This window comes from Camponotus floridanus, unplaced genomic scaffold (assembly GCF_003227725.1).
Source record: "Camponotus floridanus strain SB8 unplaced genomic scaffold, Cflo_v7.5 scaffold172, whole genome shotgun sequence".
NCBI lineage: Eukaryota > Metazoa > Arthropoda > Insecta > Hymenoptera > Formicidae > Camponotus > Camponotus floridanus.
In genome coordinates this window covers 309224-325173 of record NW_020229295.1, presented here as the reverse complement: position 1 = coordinate 325173, position 15950 = coordinate 309224, and the positions used below count along the sequence as shown (strand labels likewise).

The following is a 15950-nucleotide window of genomic DNA, read 5'->3' as shown; positions in this document are numbered from 1 at the left end:
CAAATTGGTTCTTTCATTAACAGGTATACGATAGTCGTAAAGTCCCTTTCTTGCCTTCACTGCTTCAATCAAGAGTTCATCCAAAGAATCTGCACACACAGGACCTTCCGCAGTCTTTGTATTCTCTTGGATTATTAAGCAAAGAAATACATTCAATTATTATGATAAAATAAAATGATACAATAAAATATATATGCAAAGAATACAAGAATGCAGTAAACATACTGTCATAACATATTGTCACAACAAAATTTTCATCTACACATATGCGATCCTTATTCTCCACATAATGCTTGAAACATTCATGCTCGAAAAAATTAGTAGTGAAATTAAACAGCCATCCACAATACCCACATTTGTACTGAAAAGATTAAGCATGCAATGTAAAAAAACAATGCATTAAGATGTTCATATTGCTTAAAATTCTCAAATTCATGCATTTAAAACAAGAAAATAAATATACGTTAAATATTGGAGAAAGAGAAAACAGATTTCAAATGCAAAAAGTGCGAAGACCTACTTATATACAATTGTAAATTTTGTCACATGCCGTGAGCAGTGGATCGGTTATTATAATCGAACGCTTTAAGTTTTATATAATAAATTCGATATTTGTTAACTTACCCTGTTTTGATTATTCTTGTTCATCTTTATTTATTTATACTTAGAAACGCTGATATATATGGATTAATAATAATTAACAAACGCCGCACAATTATTAAATACGCATATATCAGCGTTTCTTCCGCCAGAAATTGGATTCGGCGTAATGATAATAGCATAAAGAACGTAAAATAACTAAGCGGAAGCTGATACTTAAATGAAACGATGTGATTGGTCGGCACAAGTTACGCAAGTTACGCCGCATGTGACGGCAACCTTATTTTGGGTCTGTTCTTTTTAGCTGCACTGTTACACTAGTGCAATTAGTTAGAGTGAAAGAAAGTATGTTTGTCTCGCATGTTTTGCCGCCACTTCTCCCTCCATTAAGACAAGCGGCAAATTTAGTCACTAGATCCCCATTTGCCGTTGGTTTCTAGCGTCAATGAAAAGGCCGCTTTACGGTAATCAACGGTATTAGTATCTCAAGCACATACGGTATCGTACGGTATCTGGTAGATCTCCTAAAAGGAGCTTGAATATGGGCGCCAGGCGCGGAAATACCGCGCCACGATATCAATACGGTAACGGTAATGTCCGGTAGTTCAGCTCAGTATATGGCAGAGAGGCAGGGTTCTTGTGATTATATAGAGAGAGAACACGCTACCCAGATAGCACAAAGGTGAACATAAGTTCATAGGGAAATCATTTTAAAGAATACTTGTAGAATTAGAAAAATGAATATCTGAAGAATTCTTGAAGAATTATTCATAATCAGTTCGTCTTGAAATATTCTTTATAAATTCATTTTAATGAATACTTTGCGACAGTACTATGAATACTTTGAGAATTTATAAGGAATTACTTATTATTTTTCCACGCATGCGCGAGACTGTGTGTGTTTGGTTCGGACTTTATCTTGTAATTTCGTGCAGTGTGCAGTGTGCTACATATATGTATTTTGCAATAAAGTGGTAATATATTTATAATGTAGTAATATATTTATATATATTATATCAGACAAAAGTACAGTGCCACGCATAATTATATTAATAATTGGGTGTTATTGAATGGTAAGTATTAGTTGAACTAAATATATTCCTACTACCTAACCTCGAAATAAACGCATACAGTCTTTATTTTTGTTGTTTATTCATTCAGTAAACAAGCTGTTTTAGTTGGTCTAGTTTGCCAACAGAGTCAATCAAAATTTCTATTTATTGATAAATTTGGATAAATATTTGTCTGCATGTAGTTCATGTTCTTTCAACAGGCAATTTCTGATTATATGAATACAAACTTCTATTATATATTCATATATTACTTTTATATATTACTTTTATATAGAATGTCTTATTCCTTTAGTCTTTCTAATGTATAATATATTGTTATATAATTTCATACATATATTTTACAGATTTATCAAAGTCATTCACGTATCACAATACAAGTTTTAGACGAAACTGAAGAATAACCAACTACTATAGAAAATAAAAGTAAGTTGTATTTATATGCATTAATTAAATTACAGCGTTTAATATAAGTTGTTTATTATATTACATATATAACTAAATCGAAAGGAATTAGGCTCGATATATATTAAATAACATGATAAGAAAATTAGCGTCTACGAGCCACAGCGGATGGTAAATGCCTGAAAAATTCTTTTTAATTGTACGCGAAATTTTAAACGAAAAACACGGCATATGCATATATTTTACTTGGTGCATTTAACCAAGATATAGATTCTCACTTTTGAGAAATTCTATAAAACCCTCTTTACCCCCCCCCCCCCTGAAGAGACGTAGACGAGAAAAATATCGGGGCGAAGTCGCTGAATCGGGAATCGAACCCGAGTCTTTCGCTTGCCGGGCGACTGCTCTTACCACTGAGCTATTCAGCCCCACACCGATACTACCCTCGTCTATTTGTTTATAACTATGGAAAATGAAACGCGATCATTTCAGCTAGCGCGTGAATTAAACTAAATCGAAAGGAATTAGGCTCGTTATATATTAAATAACATGATAAGAAAACTAGCGTCTACGAGCCACAGCGGATGGTAAATGCCTGAAAAATTCTTTTTAATTGTACGCGAAATTTTAAACGAAAAACACGGCATATGCATATATTTTACTTGGTGCATTTAACCAAGATATAGATTCTCATTTTTGAGAAATTCTATAAAACCCTCTACTATATTACATATATATTTACTTTTTTTAATTATATATGCATATAAAAATATAATATATATTGTATGCACATACATTTAATTTTAAATAAAAAGTTATATTAAAAAAAAGTTAAAATATTAATAATATTGTGTATTAATTTTTCCTACAAAATTCCTTATGTTTGAAAAAATATACTAAATCTAAAAAAATAATTGATTCAATATTTATAAGAAAATATTTATTTAAATTAAGAAAATATTTATTTAAATAATTGATTTCAATATTTGCAAGAAAATATTTATTTATATTAAGCAAAAATATATTTGAATCAGCAAAATATACATGTATATTTTAATGATTCAAATATATTTTGGCTTAATATAAATAAATATTTTCTTGCAAATATGGAAATCAATTATTTTTTTAGATTTAATATATTCTTTTAGTGTTCCAAATACTATTCCCATTGAATTCATAAAGTTTACATTTATAAGTTTCATTTTTGGAAATAGAAAAATACTATATGAATACTATATGAATACTATATGAATACTATATGAATACTATATTCATCATATCAAAATCATATCAAAAATACTATATGAATATTATATGAATACTATATGAATACTTTAAGAAGTTCTCAAGAATTCAATCATGGTGCATGTAACTTCCACAATCATTCTTATTGTATTCATCTATGAATTCCTAAAGAATTACAATTTAAAAAAGAGAAAACTTAAAGATTACTGTTAGAATTCACTGTGCTATCTGGTTAGAGGATATTCGGGAGAGAGAAATAACGATACGCACTGTTATATCAATTACACAGACTTAAGATATATTAAACAATAATAATACAGAGAGAAACGATTCACCAACGGTCATAAGAGGATAATAGCATATAATATACAAGATTCAATGATGAAAGAAACCACAAAGAAAGAAAAGATAAGTTTCGGCATGTAAATAACTGATAATGCGAGTTTCGCAGACCAAAAGAATTAAGATTTGTAACGGCTGACGCGAAGGTCACATATAGATGTAACGGGAACGATCTATTTATAATACGCTCTTATAATACAACGGTAAGGGCGATATGAAAACGTATATAAAGTATCACGGAAAATCAGATAATAATTAACGGTCAAATTTTCTATAACACTCAAGGCACAATAATCAGTCGAATTTCCGAACACTCTTAAGAACACGAGATTCGCCAAAAGATTTCGATATAGATTCAATTATATCTCATACAATAATCAGCGGTAACTAGCGGTAATCAGTGGTGAAATCGAGTTTACGCTCAGACTACAACCGACACGGATGGTTTCAGAACACATCTGGAGGCATGAGCCTCTCGCCAAGTTTTCGATAAAAATCGAAACTTTCGTTGGTAATTGACGGTAACTTATAGAGCAGATAACTAATAACGGCTGATGACGACTAATAGATAACAAATGAATATAATTTTAGTATAGATTTGCCGGCAGACGGATCTTATAAAATTTCGATATGAATCGAATCAAATTTCCCTTACGGTAATCGGCGATGATATTGCACAATATATATTTGACAGAAAACAAAGGCTGTGCTTAACGGTAGCTTCAAGAATGTTTATGCGGAAACTGTTTACTCTATTCAACGGTCTTATGTGCGCGATCTTTGATACTCGGCAATAACGACTCGATGTTCGAACAATAGAATCTTCAAATGGATGATAACGGTAATATATGGTTCGGCGGAGATTTTGCGTTGTATAATATTCTTGCGGAGTCGTTTTTCTAAGTTATGGTAATCCGTGCCCGCGAAGAAGTTTTCCGCGCAAATCCCGCTTTTCGGTACGCGATATCAAACGGCCAAAATTGCCACGTCACGCTAGGACTTAAATTTCGGCCCGGAACGTAACGGTAACATAAACGATATTAAACGACACGATACGATATTTGACGAAACGGTATTTTACTGCACGGCACGTGACTGTCGGTACGCTCCCCTTGCCCCGCGAGAGAGGGGTCATGGACAAATCGTTGTCGCGCAGTGTACATACAATATATGAAAGTGTTGCAATTACACTAATTATTATTATGGAACAATATATTTTACTCGAAAACATCATTTTTGAATTTTCGAGTAGTTCTTCTTCAAATAGTGATGATAATAATGAAGAATTACAAAATATTTTATTCAAAAATAGAGGTAATAACAATAGAGGTAAAAGGAAAATAGTAACCAAAAATAACAGATTATTTGGAAAATGTTGTTACCAGACATACAAATATTGAATTTAAATCACATTTTAGGTAAATTATGTCACTTTATTATAATTATAATTATAATTATAGCATTATTAATATAAAACACACGTTCGTATTAATAATAATATATGATGTTATTAATAATAATTCGTATTAATAATAATATGTGATGTTATTAAACATATTATTATAAAATATATTTACTTATTACTTATATTTACTTACTACTTATTTATCTCTTTTAATATCTCAAGTAGCAAATTTTTTTAATCTTAGTGATCCCAGTAGGAGAAACGAAATGCAGCACTGGGAGTTTTCAATATTGCCAACTTTATCTTTTTTCCCAACACCGACCAAACATATTTTCGAACGCACTAAAAAACGCAGCACCAGTAATTTTCACTGCTGCCAACTGCCCCGGTTTTACTGCCAGTAAATATAACTATTTTCGAACACAACCTAACTCGCGTTGGTGAAATCGGGCCTATGTCCTCTGTATTGCTAGTTGGATAACGCCCAGTGTGATACGGGGCTTAATCCCTTTCTATCTGAGAACATTGGCGGGAATGAAACAGAATAGAGCGCCACGGCGTATAATGTACGACTGTAGAAGTACGTAATATGGTAAGTAACGTATATACGCGTATATATGCGCGATTCTGTGAAAAGAAAGATTCTACCCGCTCATCACGCGTCTGTCTCAATCTTTATCGCGTGAATCGAAACTTGTAATATCCACGGCGTTATTTGTTTCTCTATCAATGTGATCTGTGTATGTACGTGCATGCATGCATGCGTACGTACAACGTACGTGCGTGCGTACGTGCGTGCGTGAAGCAAGACATGCGGTTCATAGTACACACACGTTTTGCCGCCGAGCTGACGTTCAATGAAATCTCATTCTAGATCGATAAATACGCGCGCCACAACCCACATTCTCTCGTAATCTGTAAAAAACCGGACGACGTTTCATCGATCACGACGTCATTCACGAGGTGAGCGTCCTTAAGAGTTTTTCTTTACCGTTCATTCACGAGCTGACAACTGACCACACAATTTATCACTTGTTTCGTATCTCTTTTTTTTTTCATCGTTCTATCGAGTGTAATAATATAATAATAATATAGTGAATAAATTGATGCCATATGTGAGGAATAATTGCAGCTGTAAACATTCTTTTTACATGTAATGCATAAAGCAAAGAAATATGTGTTTTTAATGATATCTTACAAGATATATTGATTTTGCTACTTATGTGTTTTTAATGATATCTTAGATATATTGATATTGCTATTTGCAAATATAATAGTATATATAACAATATGTATGTACTGTAGTATATTAATTTATAAGCAAAAGAAGAAACACTAATCAAGTTTATTTTCAGTATTCAGCTGTATCTTTTTATATTTTTATATGTATCTTTTTATATTATGTGTATCTTTTTATATTTTTATATTTTTATATGTATATCTGTTTTCTAGATGCATATATCTTTTTTTTAAGTATTTGCAAATAATACATATTCATATTTCATATCTTTAAAAATATGATTATTTATTGTTAATATATCGTCTCTGAACAATAAGCTATGAACTGAAGTATAATAATATAAATATTTTTTATAAACTTAGAATTATGCCACCCACTGTGCCAGAGGACGAACCAGGTTCCAGCAATAGAAGAATGTCTCGTAGCAGAAAATTTGTTGATATAGAAGAATCAATTGAAGCAAATGGTTCGACGGCTAAAGCAACTCCATCCGTATTGGATTTATTTGCTATACAATCAGCAAAAAGAAAAAAGTTAAACAATGAAACAAACCATGAGACAAAAATGTCTGATCGACAACATGAAATAAAAGTAGAAGCGAATAAAAATGGTACTGTAGAATTTGATAAAGAAAATCACAATCCACAAATAAATCAAGATCAAGAAGAAAATGCAGAAAAAAGAATGAAAATGGAAAACAACGAAGAAATATCTCAATTAAAATCTCAAGTTAAGAAAACACTTACTATAATTGAAAGATGCGATTATTGTAAACAGAAATTGGACGATGAAACAAAGTTATATCAGGGACATCCAAATGGTGCAATGGAAGAACAGATAGCTTTAACGGATCCTAAACTGTGTTTATTTACAGGAGATGAATCTTTTATACATGAAAGCGATGAGAGACCACAAAATAAATTAACTTATTTTAGGTGAGTTTTGTGTATTTTATTATTTATTTTAAACATATATAGTGATTATGTATGTATAAAGCATTTCTTCATATTATATAAATTGATGGAAAGATAATTCTTTTCAGTGTATATGATAAGAATGGGCATCTGTGTGCCTTTGACACTGGACTCATAGAGAAAAATGTGATGTTGTATTTTTCTGGATACATGAAACCTATTTATGAAGAAGATCCTTCTCCTGAAGGAGGTGTACCAACAAAAGATATGGGGCCAATAAATGAATGGTATGTTTCTGGATTTGATGGAGGAGAGTTGGCATTGATAGGTTTTAATACTGCATTTGCTGAATATATTTTGATGGAACCATCTGAAGCTTATGCACCATTCATGGATGTTGTTAAAGAGAAGATATATATGAGTAAATTAGTTATAGAATTTTTGCTAGATGAAATTAGTCCAACCTATGAAGACTTACTAAATAAACTTCAAGTAAGTTTATTATCATATATTTTAATTCATCATATTTTAATTTATTTTCTCAATAAATCTTTCATGCTATTTTTTGTTTTATTGCAGACTGTAGTACCTCCTAAGGGTATGACAAAATTCACAGAAGATGCATTGTTGCGTCATGCACAATTTATTTGCGATCAAGTTTCATCGTTTGATGATTCTGCCGATGTTGAAGATATTCTTCTTATTACAACTCCTTGTATGCGATCTCTTGCAAATCTTGCTGGTGTTACATTAGGCAAAAAAGCGGCTATTCGTCGGACGAGGCGTGAGCAAAAAGTAAAGAAACCTGCCTGGACAAAGGCTACAACAACCAAATTAGTTAGCAACATGTTTGAAAATATTTTCACTGATCAACTTGCTAAACATGATGATAAAATACCGACAGTATGTATATTGTTATTATAACAGTATGTATATTATATCATTTTTATGATTGTCAATTATAAAGTTAAGAAATTTTTTTTTATGCTAGGGACCTAAGCGACAACGATGTGGTGTTTGTGAAAATTGTCAACAACCTGACTGTGGTATTTGTACTTCTTGTAAAGATATGACGAAATTTGGAGGAAGTGGAAGAAGTAAACAAGCATGCATCAGGAGAAGATGTCCAAATATGGCAATCCAGGTATAAACAAAATTTTTAATTTGTATGTTACATTAGTTACTTGTTATTAAAATGGTACAGAAATAATAAATATTTATAAATGAATTCAATATTTTTCCATAGCTTTCTGTTACAATATTTAATTAAATATTTTTATATAAAAATTTTTATATATGTAGGAAGCAGATGATTCTGATCCAGAAAATGAAGAACAATATGATAGTTTAATAGAAAATCAAAAAGTGGAAGAGAAACCCAAAAAAGATTTTAAAGAACTTAAAAAAAACATAGTATGGGAAGAACAAGATAAAATTATTGATGGGCAAAAGACATATTATAAATCAGTTATTGTTGGAAATGAAAGAATCCAAATAAATGATTATGTCTTGGTAGAGCCAAGGAATCCAGCAATTCCTTTACACATTTATAAAATCATGTTTATGTGGGAGAATAAAAGTGGAGTAAAACAATTTCATGCAAACTGGCTTCGTAGAGGTACCGATACCATCCTTGGTGAAACTTCAGATCCTATAGAATTATTTTTAAGTGACGATTGTGATGATGTACCATTTACATCTGTTAGCTCAAAAGCAACTGTTATTCACAAGAAAATGCCTGATAATTGGATTGAATTAGGTAAGAATGTCAGATATACAAAATTACTTATTAATTTGATTTTTTCAATATTTTATTTTTATATTTATATAATATACATAATTTTATTATAGGTAATATGGATATAGATGATGAAATAAAAGATACAGATGGTAAAACATTCTTCTATCAGATGAGATATACTCCTGAAACAGCTCGATTTGAGAATTCGTTACCAGATCCGGAATGTCCGCGAAAAGAAAATAGTCATCGATTTTGTCCCGCTTGTGCTCGATTAAGGGCATTAGAACAATATAATACACCTAAGGTAAAAAAATTTTAATAAAAAAATATATTCTAAATGTCTCGAAAAATTTAAATTACAAAAATTGTTTAAATTATCTATTTAGGTCTTTGAGCGTATAGAAGAAAAGAGCAGCAAAGAAGTGATTTATGGAGTAGTGAGATATAAAGATGAAGAATATAGAGTTGGCAGTGCAGTGTTTTTGTACCCAAGTGCTTTCAAATTTAAATATAAACAAATGTATCAAGAAGCTGAGAAACCAAAGAAGGAAGTTGTAGATGAAGATATGTATCCAGAATTTTATAGAAAAGTATCGGAAAAAGCAAAATTTTCAAATGTTGATACACCCGAACCTTTCCACATTGGTTATATAAATGCAATTTATGCCAGTACAACTGATTTAATAGTATCATCTTCAGACATTTATATTAAAGTGAACAAAATGTACAGACCAGAGAATACTCATCGAGATGTAACATTAATGGAGCAAGCAGACCTTAATATGGTTTATTGGAGTGAAGAAAGTAAGTTATGACAATTTAAAAAAATAGCCTTGTTAAAAAATTTTTCAGTCATTTCATATTCCATATTTTTAATATTATTAATTAATAGTTGATGTATCAGAATTGTATAATACGATATTATACTGTTATAAATGTAAAATAAATTCTACACATCTATTTTATTCTAAGTTTTATACTTTTTTAAAATAATTAATTTTTATTCTTTGTCTGTTATTATAGTATGCAGTGTAAAGTTTTCCGAAGTTGCTGGTAAATGTTACCTAGCATATTCTGAAAATTTAAGTGAATCTGTTGAAGAATGGTCTTTGGGTGGTCCAAACAGATTTTACTTTACTGAAGCATATAATGCTAAAGAAAAATCCTTTGATGAGCCACCCTATAATGTTATTAATATAGGTAAATCTGGAAAAGGAAAAGGAAAGGGTAAATCAAAAGCAAAGAAGGTAGGAGAGACTGAAAATAAACCAGTTATTGACAAACCTATAGATCATCCTGTTGTGATAAGAAAATTAAGGACTTTAGACCTTTTTGCTGGTTGTGGAGGTAAATATTTTTTTTTAAAGCATATATATTTTCATTATAAGCTTATGTATATATATATATTATATGTATATATATATATATATATATATATATATTTATATCTTTAATTTTTATATGCTTATATATATATATATATATATATATATATATATTTATATCTTTAATTTTTTGGTACATATTGTATATACAGGGTGGGCCATTTTAATCCGTCTACGGGAATATCTCCTCAGGAAGGGACGATCGCGGAAAATGCCTCAGACAAAAGTTGTATGGCTTGAAGGGGGACATAAGATGGTGTCATTAATTTGATTTTGATTAGTTACTTGAAGGTCACGGGAAGGTCACCTTCAATTTTTTAAATGGAACCATTTATTTTTTATTGCATATTCGTGTAGCTTATTTTGAGAGCTTTCCAAAACACTATAATAAAGTATTTCTTCATTGAGTACTTTCCAAATTATGAGGCTTGAAATTATTTCTTAATTTCACATAAACCATAAAATATCTTGTAAAATATTTATTTTTTGATTATCTTATCTAATATTTTTATATACAAAATAATGAGAGGAATCAATTGGTGTAAAGAAAACACATAGTTGTTTCGAAGAAAAAATATGTAATTTGCAATTTACAATTACATATTTCTTTTTTAAAAACAACTATGCATTTTCTTGATTTGCATCAATTGATTCCTCTCATTATTTTGTACATAAAAGTATTAAGGTAAGATAATCGAAAAATGAATATTTTACAAGATATTTTACGATTTATGTAAAATTAAGAAATGATTTCAAGCCTCATAACTTGAAAAGTACTCAATGAAGAAATACTTTATTATAGTGTTTTGGAAAGCTCTCAAAATAAGCTACACGAATATGCAATAAAAAATAAATGGTTCCATTTAAAAAATTGAAGGTGACCTTTCCGTGACCTTCAAGTAACTATTCAAGGTCAAACTAATGACACCATATTATGGCCCCCTTCAAGTCATACAACTTTTGTCTGAGGCATTTTCCGCTATCGCCCCTATCTGAGGAGATATTCCCGTGGATGGATTAAAATGGCTCACCCTGTATATATAAACAAAATTATAACTGCCATCACACGTTTAATAGGATTATCCGAAGGATTGCATCAAGCCGGAATAGCCGAAAATTTATGGGCAATTGAGAAAGAAGAACCTGCAGCATATGCATATCGTTTAAATAACCCAAAGACTATAGTGTTCTCAGATGATTGCAATACACTGTTACGAAAAGTGATGAATGTGAGCTTCGTTTTATATTGCATTCTAATTCTTGTTTTATTATTATTTTATTACAAAAGAATTTTTATAAAAAATAGAAATAGACTAAATTAATTTTTCTTTCTGGAAGCTTCACAAAATATTTTTGTTTTTTCAGGGCGATTCTACAGATGATAATGGTCAAAAACTTCCTCAGAAAGGAGACGTTGAAATTTTATGTGGTGGACCACCCTGTCAGGGTTTCAGTGGCATGAATCGCTTTAATTTGCGGCAATATTCATTATTTAAAAGTTCTCTTGTCGTTTCGTGTTTAGCCTATTGTGACTATTATCGACCGAAATTTTTCGTAATGGAAAATGTGCGAAATTTTGTGTTTTTCAAAAGATATATGGTGCTAAAATTAACTTTAAGATGCCTCGTTCGTATGGGTTATCAGTGTACATTCGGTATCCTTCAAGCTGGTAATTACGGGATACCGCAAACAAGAAGAAGGTTTGTTCCTTTTTCTTTATTTACTATGTTGCTTGATGTTTTCTATTCACTATAATTTCACAGACTTTTTCTATTCACTATAATTTATCAAATTTTTTTAGGATGATAATTTTAGCTGCTGCACCTGGAGAGATACTTCCAAAATATCCAGAACCAATGCATGTGTTTAATAAACGATGTTGCTCAGTGCATATAGTGGTGGATAACAAGAGGGTAGTATTTTTTATATGTTTTGCATTTATATCTGTCTGTCTCTGCCTTTTTATTTTGGCAAGGAGCGGGTGAGTCCTGCTTATAGTTAAGTATAGAATAGAGAATATTTAGAATAAAGTATGTTCTTCCGAGAAGGGAAGGATAATAAGGCGGGCGACTCGATCCCAGAATCCATGGTTTAATTGTTTTGCCATCTAACTCACTGCCCCCATTTATTTCTGTAATGATATATATTTTGCTGTCGATTTTGTATTAATCTATATTAGTACCTGTATTTTGCTACCGAGGTATCAATGATTTTAATTAGTTTATGATAAATTAGTGCAATTAGGTCAAAATGTAGAAATAATTGCAATTTTAATGTAAAATATTCATTTTTCGATTATCTTACCTTAATACTTTTATGTACAAAATAATGAGAGGAATCAATTGGTGTAAAGAAAACACATAGTTGTTTTTAAAAAAAATATGTAATTATTAATTGCAAATTACATATTTTTTTCTTAAAAACAACTATGTTTTTTCTTTATTACTAATTGATTCTTATTATCAACTGATTCCTCTTATTATTTTATAAAAGTATTAAGGTAAGATAATCGAAAAATGAATATTTTACTAGATATTTTATGGTTTATGCAAAATTAAGAAATTATTTCAAGCCTCATAACTCGAAAAGTACTTAGTGAAGAAATACTTTATTATAGTGTTTTGAAAAGCTCTCGAGATAAGCTACACAAATATGTAATAAAAAATAGGGAGTTCCATTTAAGAAATTGAAGGTGACCTTTACATCACCTTCAAATGACTCTCCAAGGTCAAATCATTATCTGATGGCTCCCTTCAAGCCATACAACTTTTGTCTGAAACATTTCTTTCTAAAGTGCATAGTTTATGAAATATTCGACCGGTCCGGGACTTTTGGAACACCCTGTATATATATATAAATATATTATATTATATATTATATTATCAATACAAAACTAATTTTGATATATATTTGTCATATATCTATTGTAAAGCGCAATTATTTCTACATTTTGACCTAATTGCACTAATTTATCATAAACTAATTAAATATTGTGTGTGTGTGTGTGTGTGCGCGCGTGCGCGCGCGCGCGCGCGCGCGTGTGTGTGTGTGTGTATAATATATTTTTTCTGATAATGAAATGTGTTTTTTTAGTATTTATCTAATTGTGTTTGGACGGACTCCGCTCCGTTTAGAACGATTACTGTAAAGGATGCTATGTGCGATTTACCGGACATTAAAAATGGTTGGAATAAAGAAGAGATGTCTTATGGTAGTGAACCGTTAACACATTTTCAAAGAAAGGTAAAGAAAAAAACTTTGCATTTTAATATATTTCTGAAAACAAATGTTAGAATTCATTTGATTTTATTTAAGATGAGAGGTAAACAATATCAGCCGATATTACGGGATCACATATGTAAAGAAATGGCTCCGCTTGTAGAGGCACGAATGTCTCATATTCCAACTGCAACTGGTTCTGATTGGCGTGATTTACCAAATATCGCAGTACGATTAAGCGATGGTACCTTCTCCAAGAAGTTGTATGTATAAAGTCTATCATATATATCTCTTTCTTTTTTATTAAATTATTCTTGTAAATTTCTTTAATTATACACTGTAATTAATTTATTAAATCTCAATCAAATAATTATATAATTATATAATATATATTATATAATATACAATTATATATATTATATATATATAATATACAAGGTGTAAGTGAATATCTGTTACAAACTTCTAGGGTATGTAGAGGGTTCAAAGTAGATCAATTTTTAATAAGAAACACATGTCCGGAAACGTTTGCGAACTGCAGACTGGAACTGAAAGTGTATCAGAACATGCTTTGCAGGTGCAATGCTTGCATCGAAGTTGATGGTCGTCATTATGAGCAATCATTATGAGCAATTATAGTAACCATCTGTTTTGACATTGCTAAACATTTGTAGTGTAATGTAAACAAATAAAGTTATGAGAATTATTCCTAATACTGAACCAACAATTCCAGTCTGTAACTCGCAAATGGTATGTTTCTGGACATGAATTCCTTATTAAAAGTTAGTCTATTTTAAACCCTCTATATACCCCAGAAGTTTGTAACAGGTATTCATTTACACCCTGTATAATATATGTTATAATACATAATATATATTAAATAAAAATTAATATAATATGTAATATATCATGTCTAAATTAATATTTTAATATTTTTATAGGGAATACATGCATCATGATAAGAGAGCTGGGAAAAGTTCAACAGGTGCATTGCGTGGAGTATGCAGTTGCAATACTGGTCGATTATGTGATCCTACTGATAAACAATTTAATACTTTAATTCCATGGTGTTTGCCGCATACCGGAAACCGACATAACCATTGGTCAGGTTTATATGGGAGACTCGAATGGGATGGATTTTTCAGTACAACTGTTACCAATCCAGAACCGATGGGTAAACAGGTATGCCGAAAATAATATGAATCCGAAAAAATGATATGTAACTTTATCAATTATAATTTTAAGAAATTTATAACACTATCGATAAAAAATATATGATTAATAGCAAGATTTTAGCGTGATCTATTTTAAATTAATCTAGAATAATTACTACACGATCTTCAATTAAAATGTACATGAATTGAGAACTACATTTTGTACAGTTTCTGTATTATAATTTTAATTCAATCAGATGGATTCATTACAATTAATTTCCAGGGCCGCGTTTTACATCCAGTGCAAAACCGAGTTGTAAGCGTTAGAGAATGCGCAAGATCTCAAGGATTTCCAGATTCATTTCGTTTCTATGGTACGATACTCGATAAACATCGACAGGTTGGTAACGCAGTACCGCCGCCATTGGGAGCTGCTATTGGACAAGAGATACGAAAGTGCATACGTGACACAACGATATCGTCAAATACGAAATTCGAATTTACAAAAAGTTGTGCTAATACGTTTATGACAAGGAGCAACAGGAGTCTTGACAAAAATGACAAAGTTGTCACAAATGCCATATCTGACAGCCACACACCAACTACTAACAATGGCGCGAGCACTAGTTCTAATAGAGGCAAAAATGCGACTAGTCGACATAGACGATATTCGTCATAGATGAAGAAAAAATTCTCGTCGGCTGATGTGCTTGGATATTATGGTTCCACTTGTACCTCTTAAAATATAGTGCTCAGTATTAAGTAACTCGGATTATATACTCTGATATCTGATCTAATATGTATTGATAAGGATAAAATCTTGTTCCATACTCTGTAGATTCCCCTCTATCTTAAAATCTTTCAAGACTGAGCTATTGCTCTATTTTAGGATCTTTTATTCAAATAATTTGTGTGCAAGATAAAAATGTTATCGATTTTTCATTCGCTTTCCTATTCTAGACATATTAAAAACACTCATGTGACATATGTAATAAACAAGCAATGCAAGAAAAGAATTCTAATTTATAGAAAGAAATTCATATGTACAATACGCGCGCACACACAGCTGTTTCAGAATAAAGGGGATCTATAGTAGTTAGATTTATTTTTAATTGCAGATTTTATATGTAAAAATGTTGAAATAGATTTACAAATGGGATATGTTGTAACTGGATAAACATTATTCTCATTAAAAATCATATGAATTCAATATTGTGTACAAATCCCACA

At 30.7% G+C, this 15950-nt stretch overlaps 1 protein-coding gene across 2 annotated transcripts; it reads left to right on the top strand.

Moving 5' to 3' along the window:
- Positions 1-5566: 5566 nt before the first annotated feature.
- Positions 5567-15948, top strand: LOC105252178 (DNA (cytosine-5)-methyltransferase PliMCI). Of its 2 annotated transcripts, XM_025407387.1 has the most exons (17): positions 5567-5659; positions 5942-6030; positions 6670-7242; positions 7350-7713; positions 7801-8124; positions 8213-8365; positions 8524-8980; positions 9073-9266; positions 9349-9766; positions 9986-10309; positions 11425-11576; positions 11713-12047; positions 12149-12260; positions 13441-13590; positions 13663-13829; positions 14508-14748; positions 15004-15948. In XM_025407387.1, exons 1-17 carry the CDS (start codon positions 5657-5659, stop codon positions 15397-15399), a joined length of 4452 nt encoding a protein of 1483 aa, XP_025263172.1. In that variant the 5' UTR covers positions 5567-5656; the 3' UTR covers positions 15400-15948. The 2 variants fall into 2 exon arrangements, with proteins under 2 accessions (XP_025263172.1, XP_025263173.1); XM_025407388.1 differs by lacking the exon at positions 5942-6030 and having other exon boundaries at positions 5579-5659.
- Positions 15949-15950: the final 2 nt, after the last annotated feature.

What these genes read in the sequence shown, in the direction of transcription:
- LOC105252178 (XM_025407387.1), top strand. An exon ending in ATACCGCAAACAAGAAGAAG is followed by an intron (nt 12,048 to 12,148) that starts GTTTGTTCCTTT and finishes AAATTTTTTTAG; the next exon opens with GATGATAATTTTAGCTGCTG. An exon ending in TAACACATTTTCAAAGAAAG is followed by an intron (nt 13,591 to 13,662) that starts GTAAAGAAAAAA and finishes ATTTTATTTAAG; the next exon opens with ATGAGAGGTAAACAATATCA.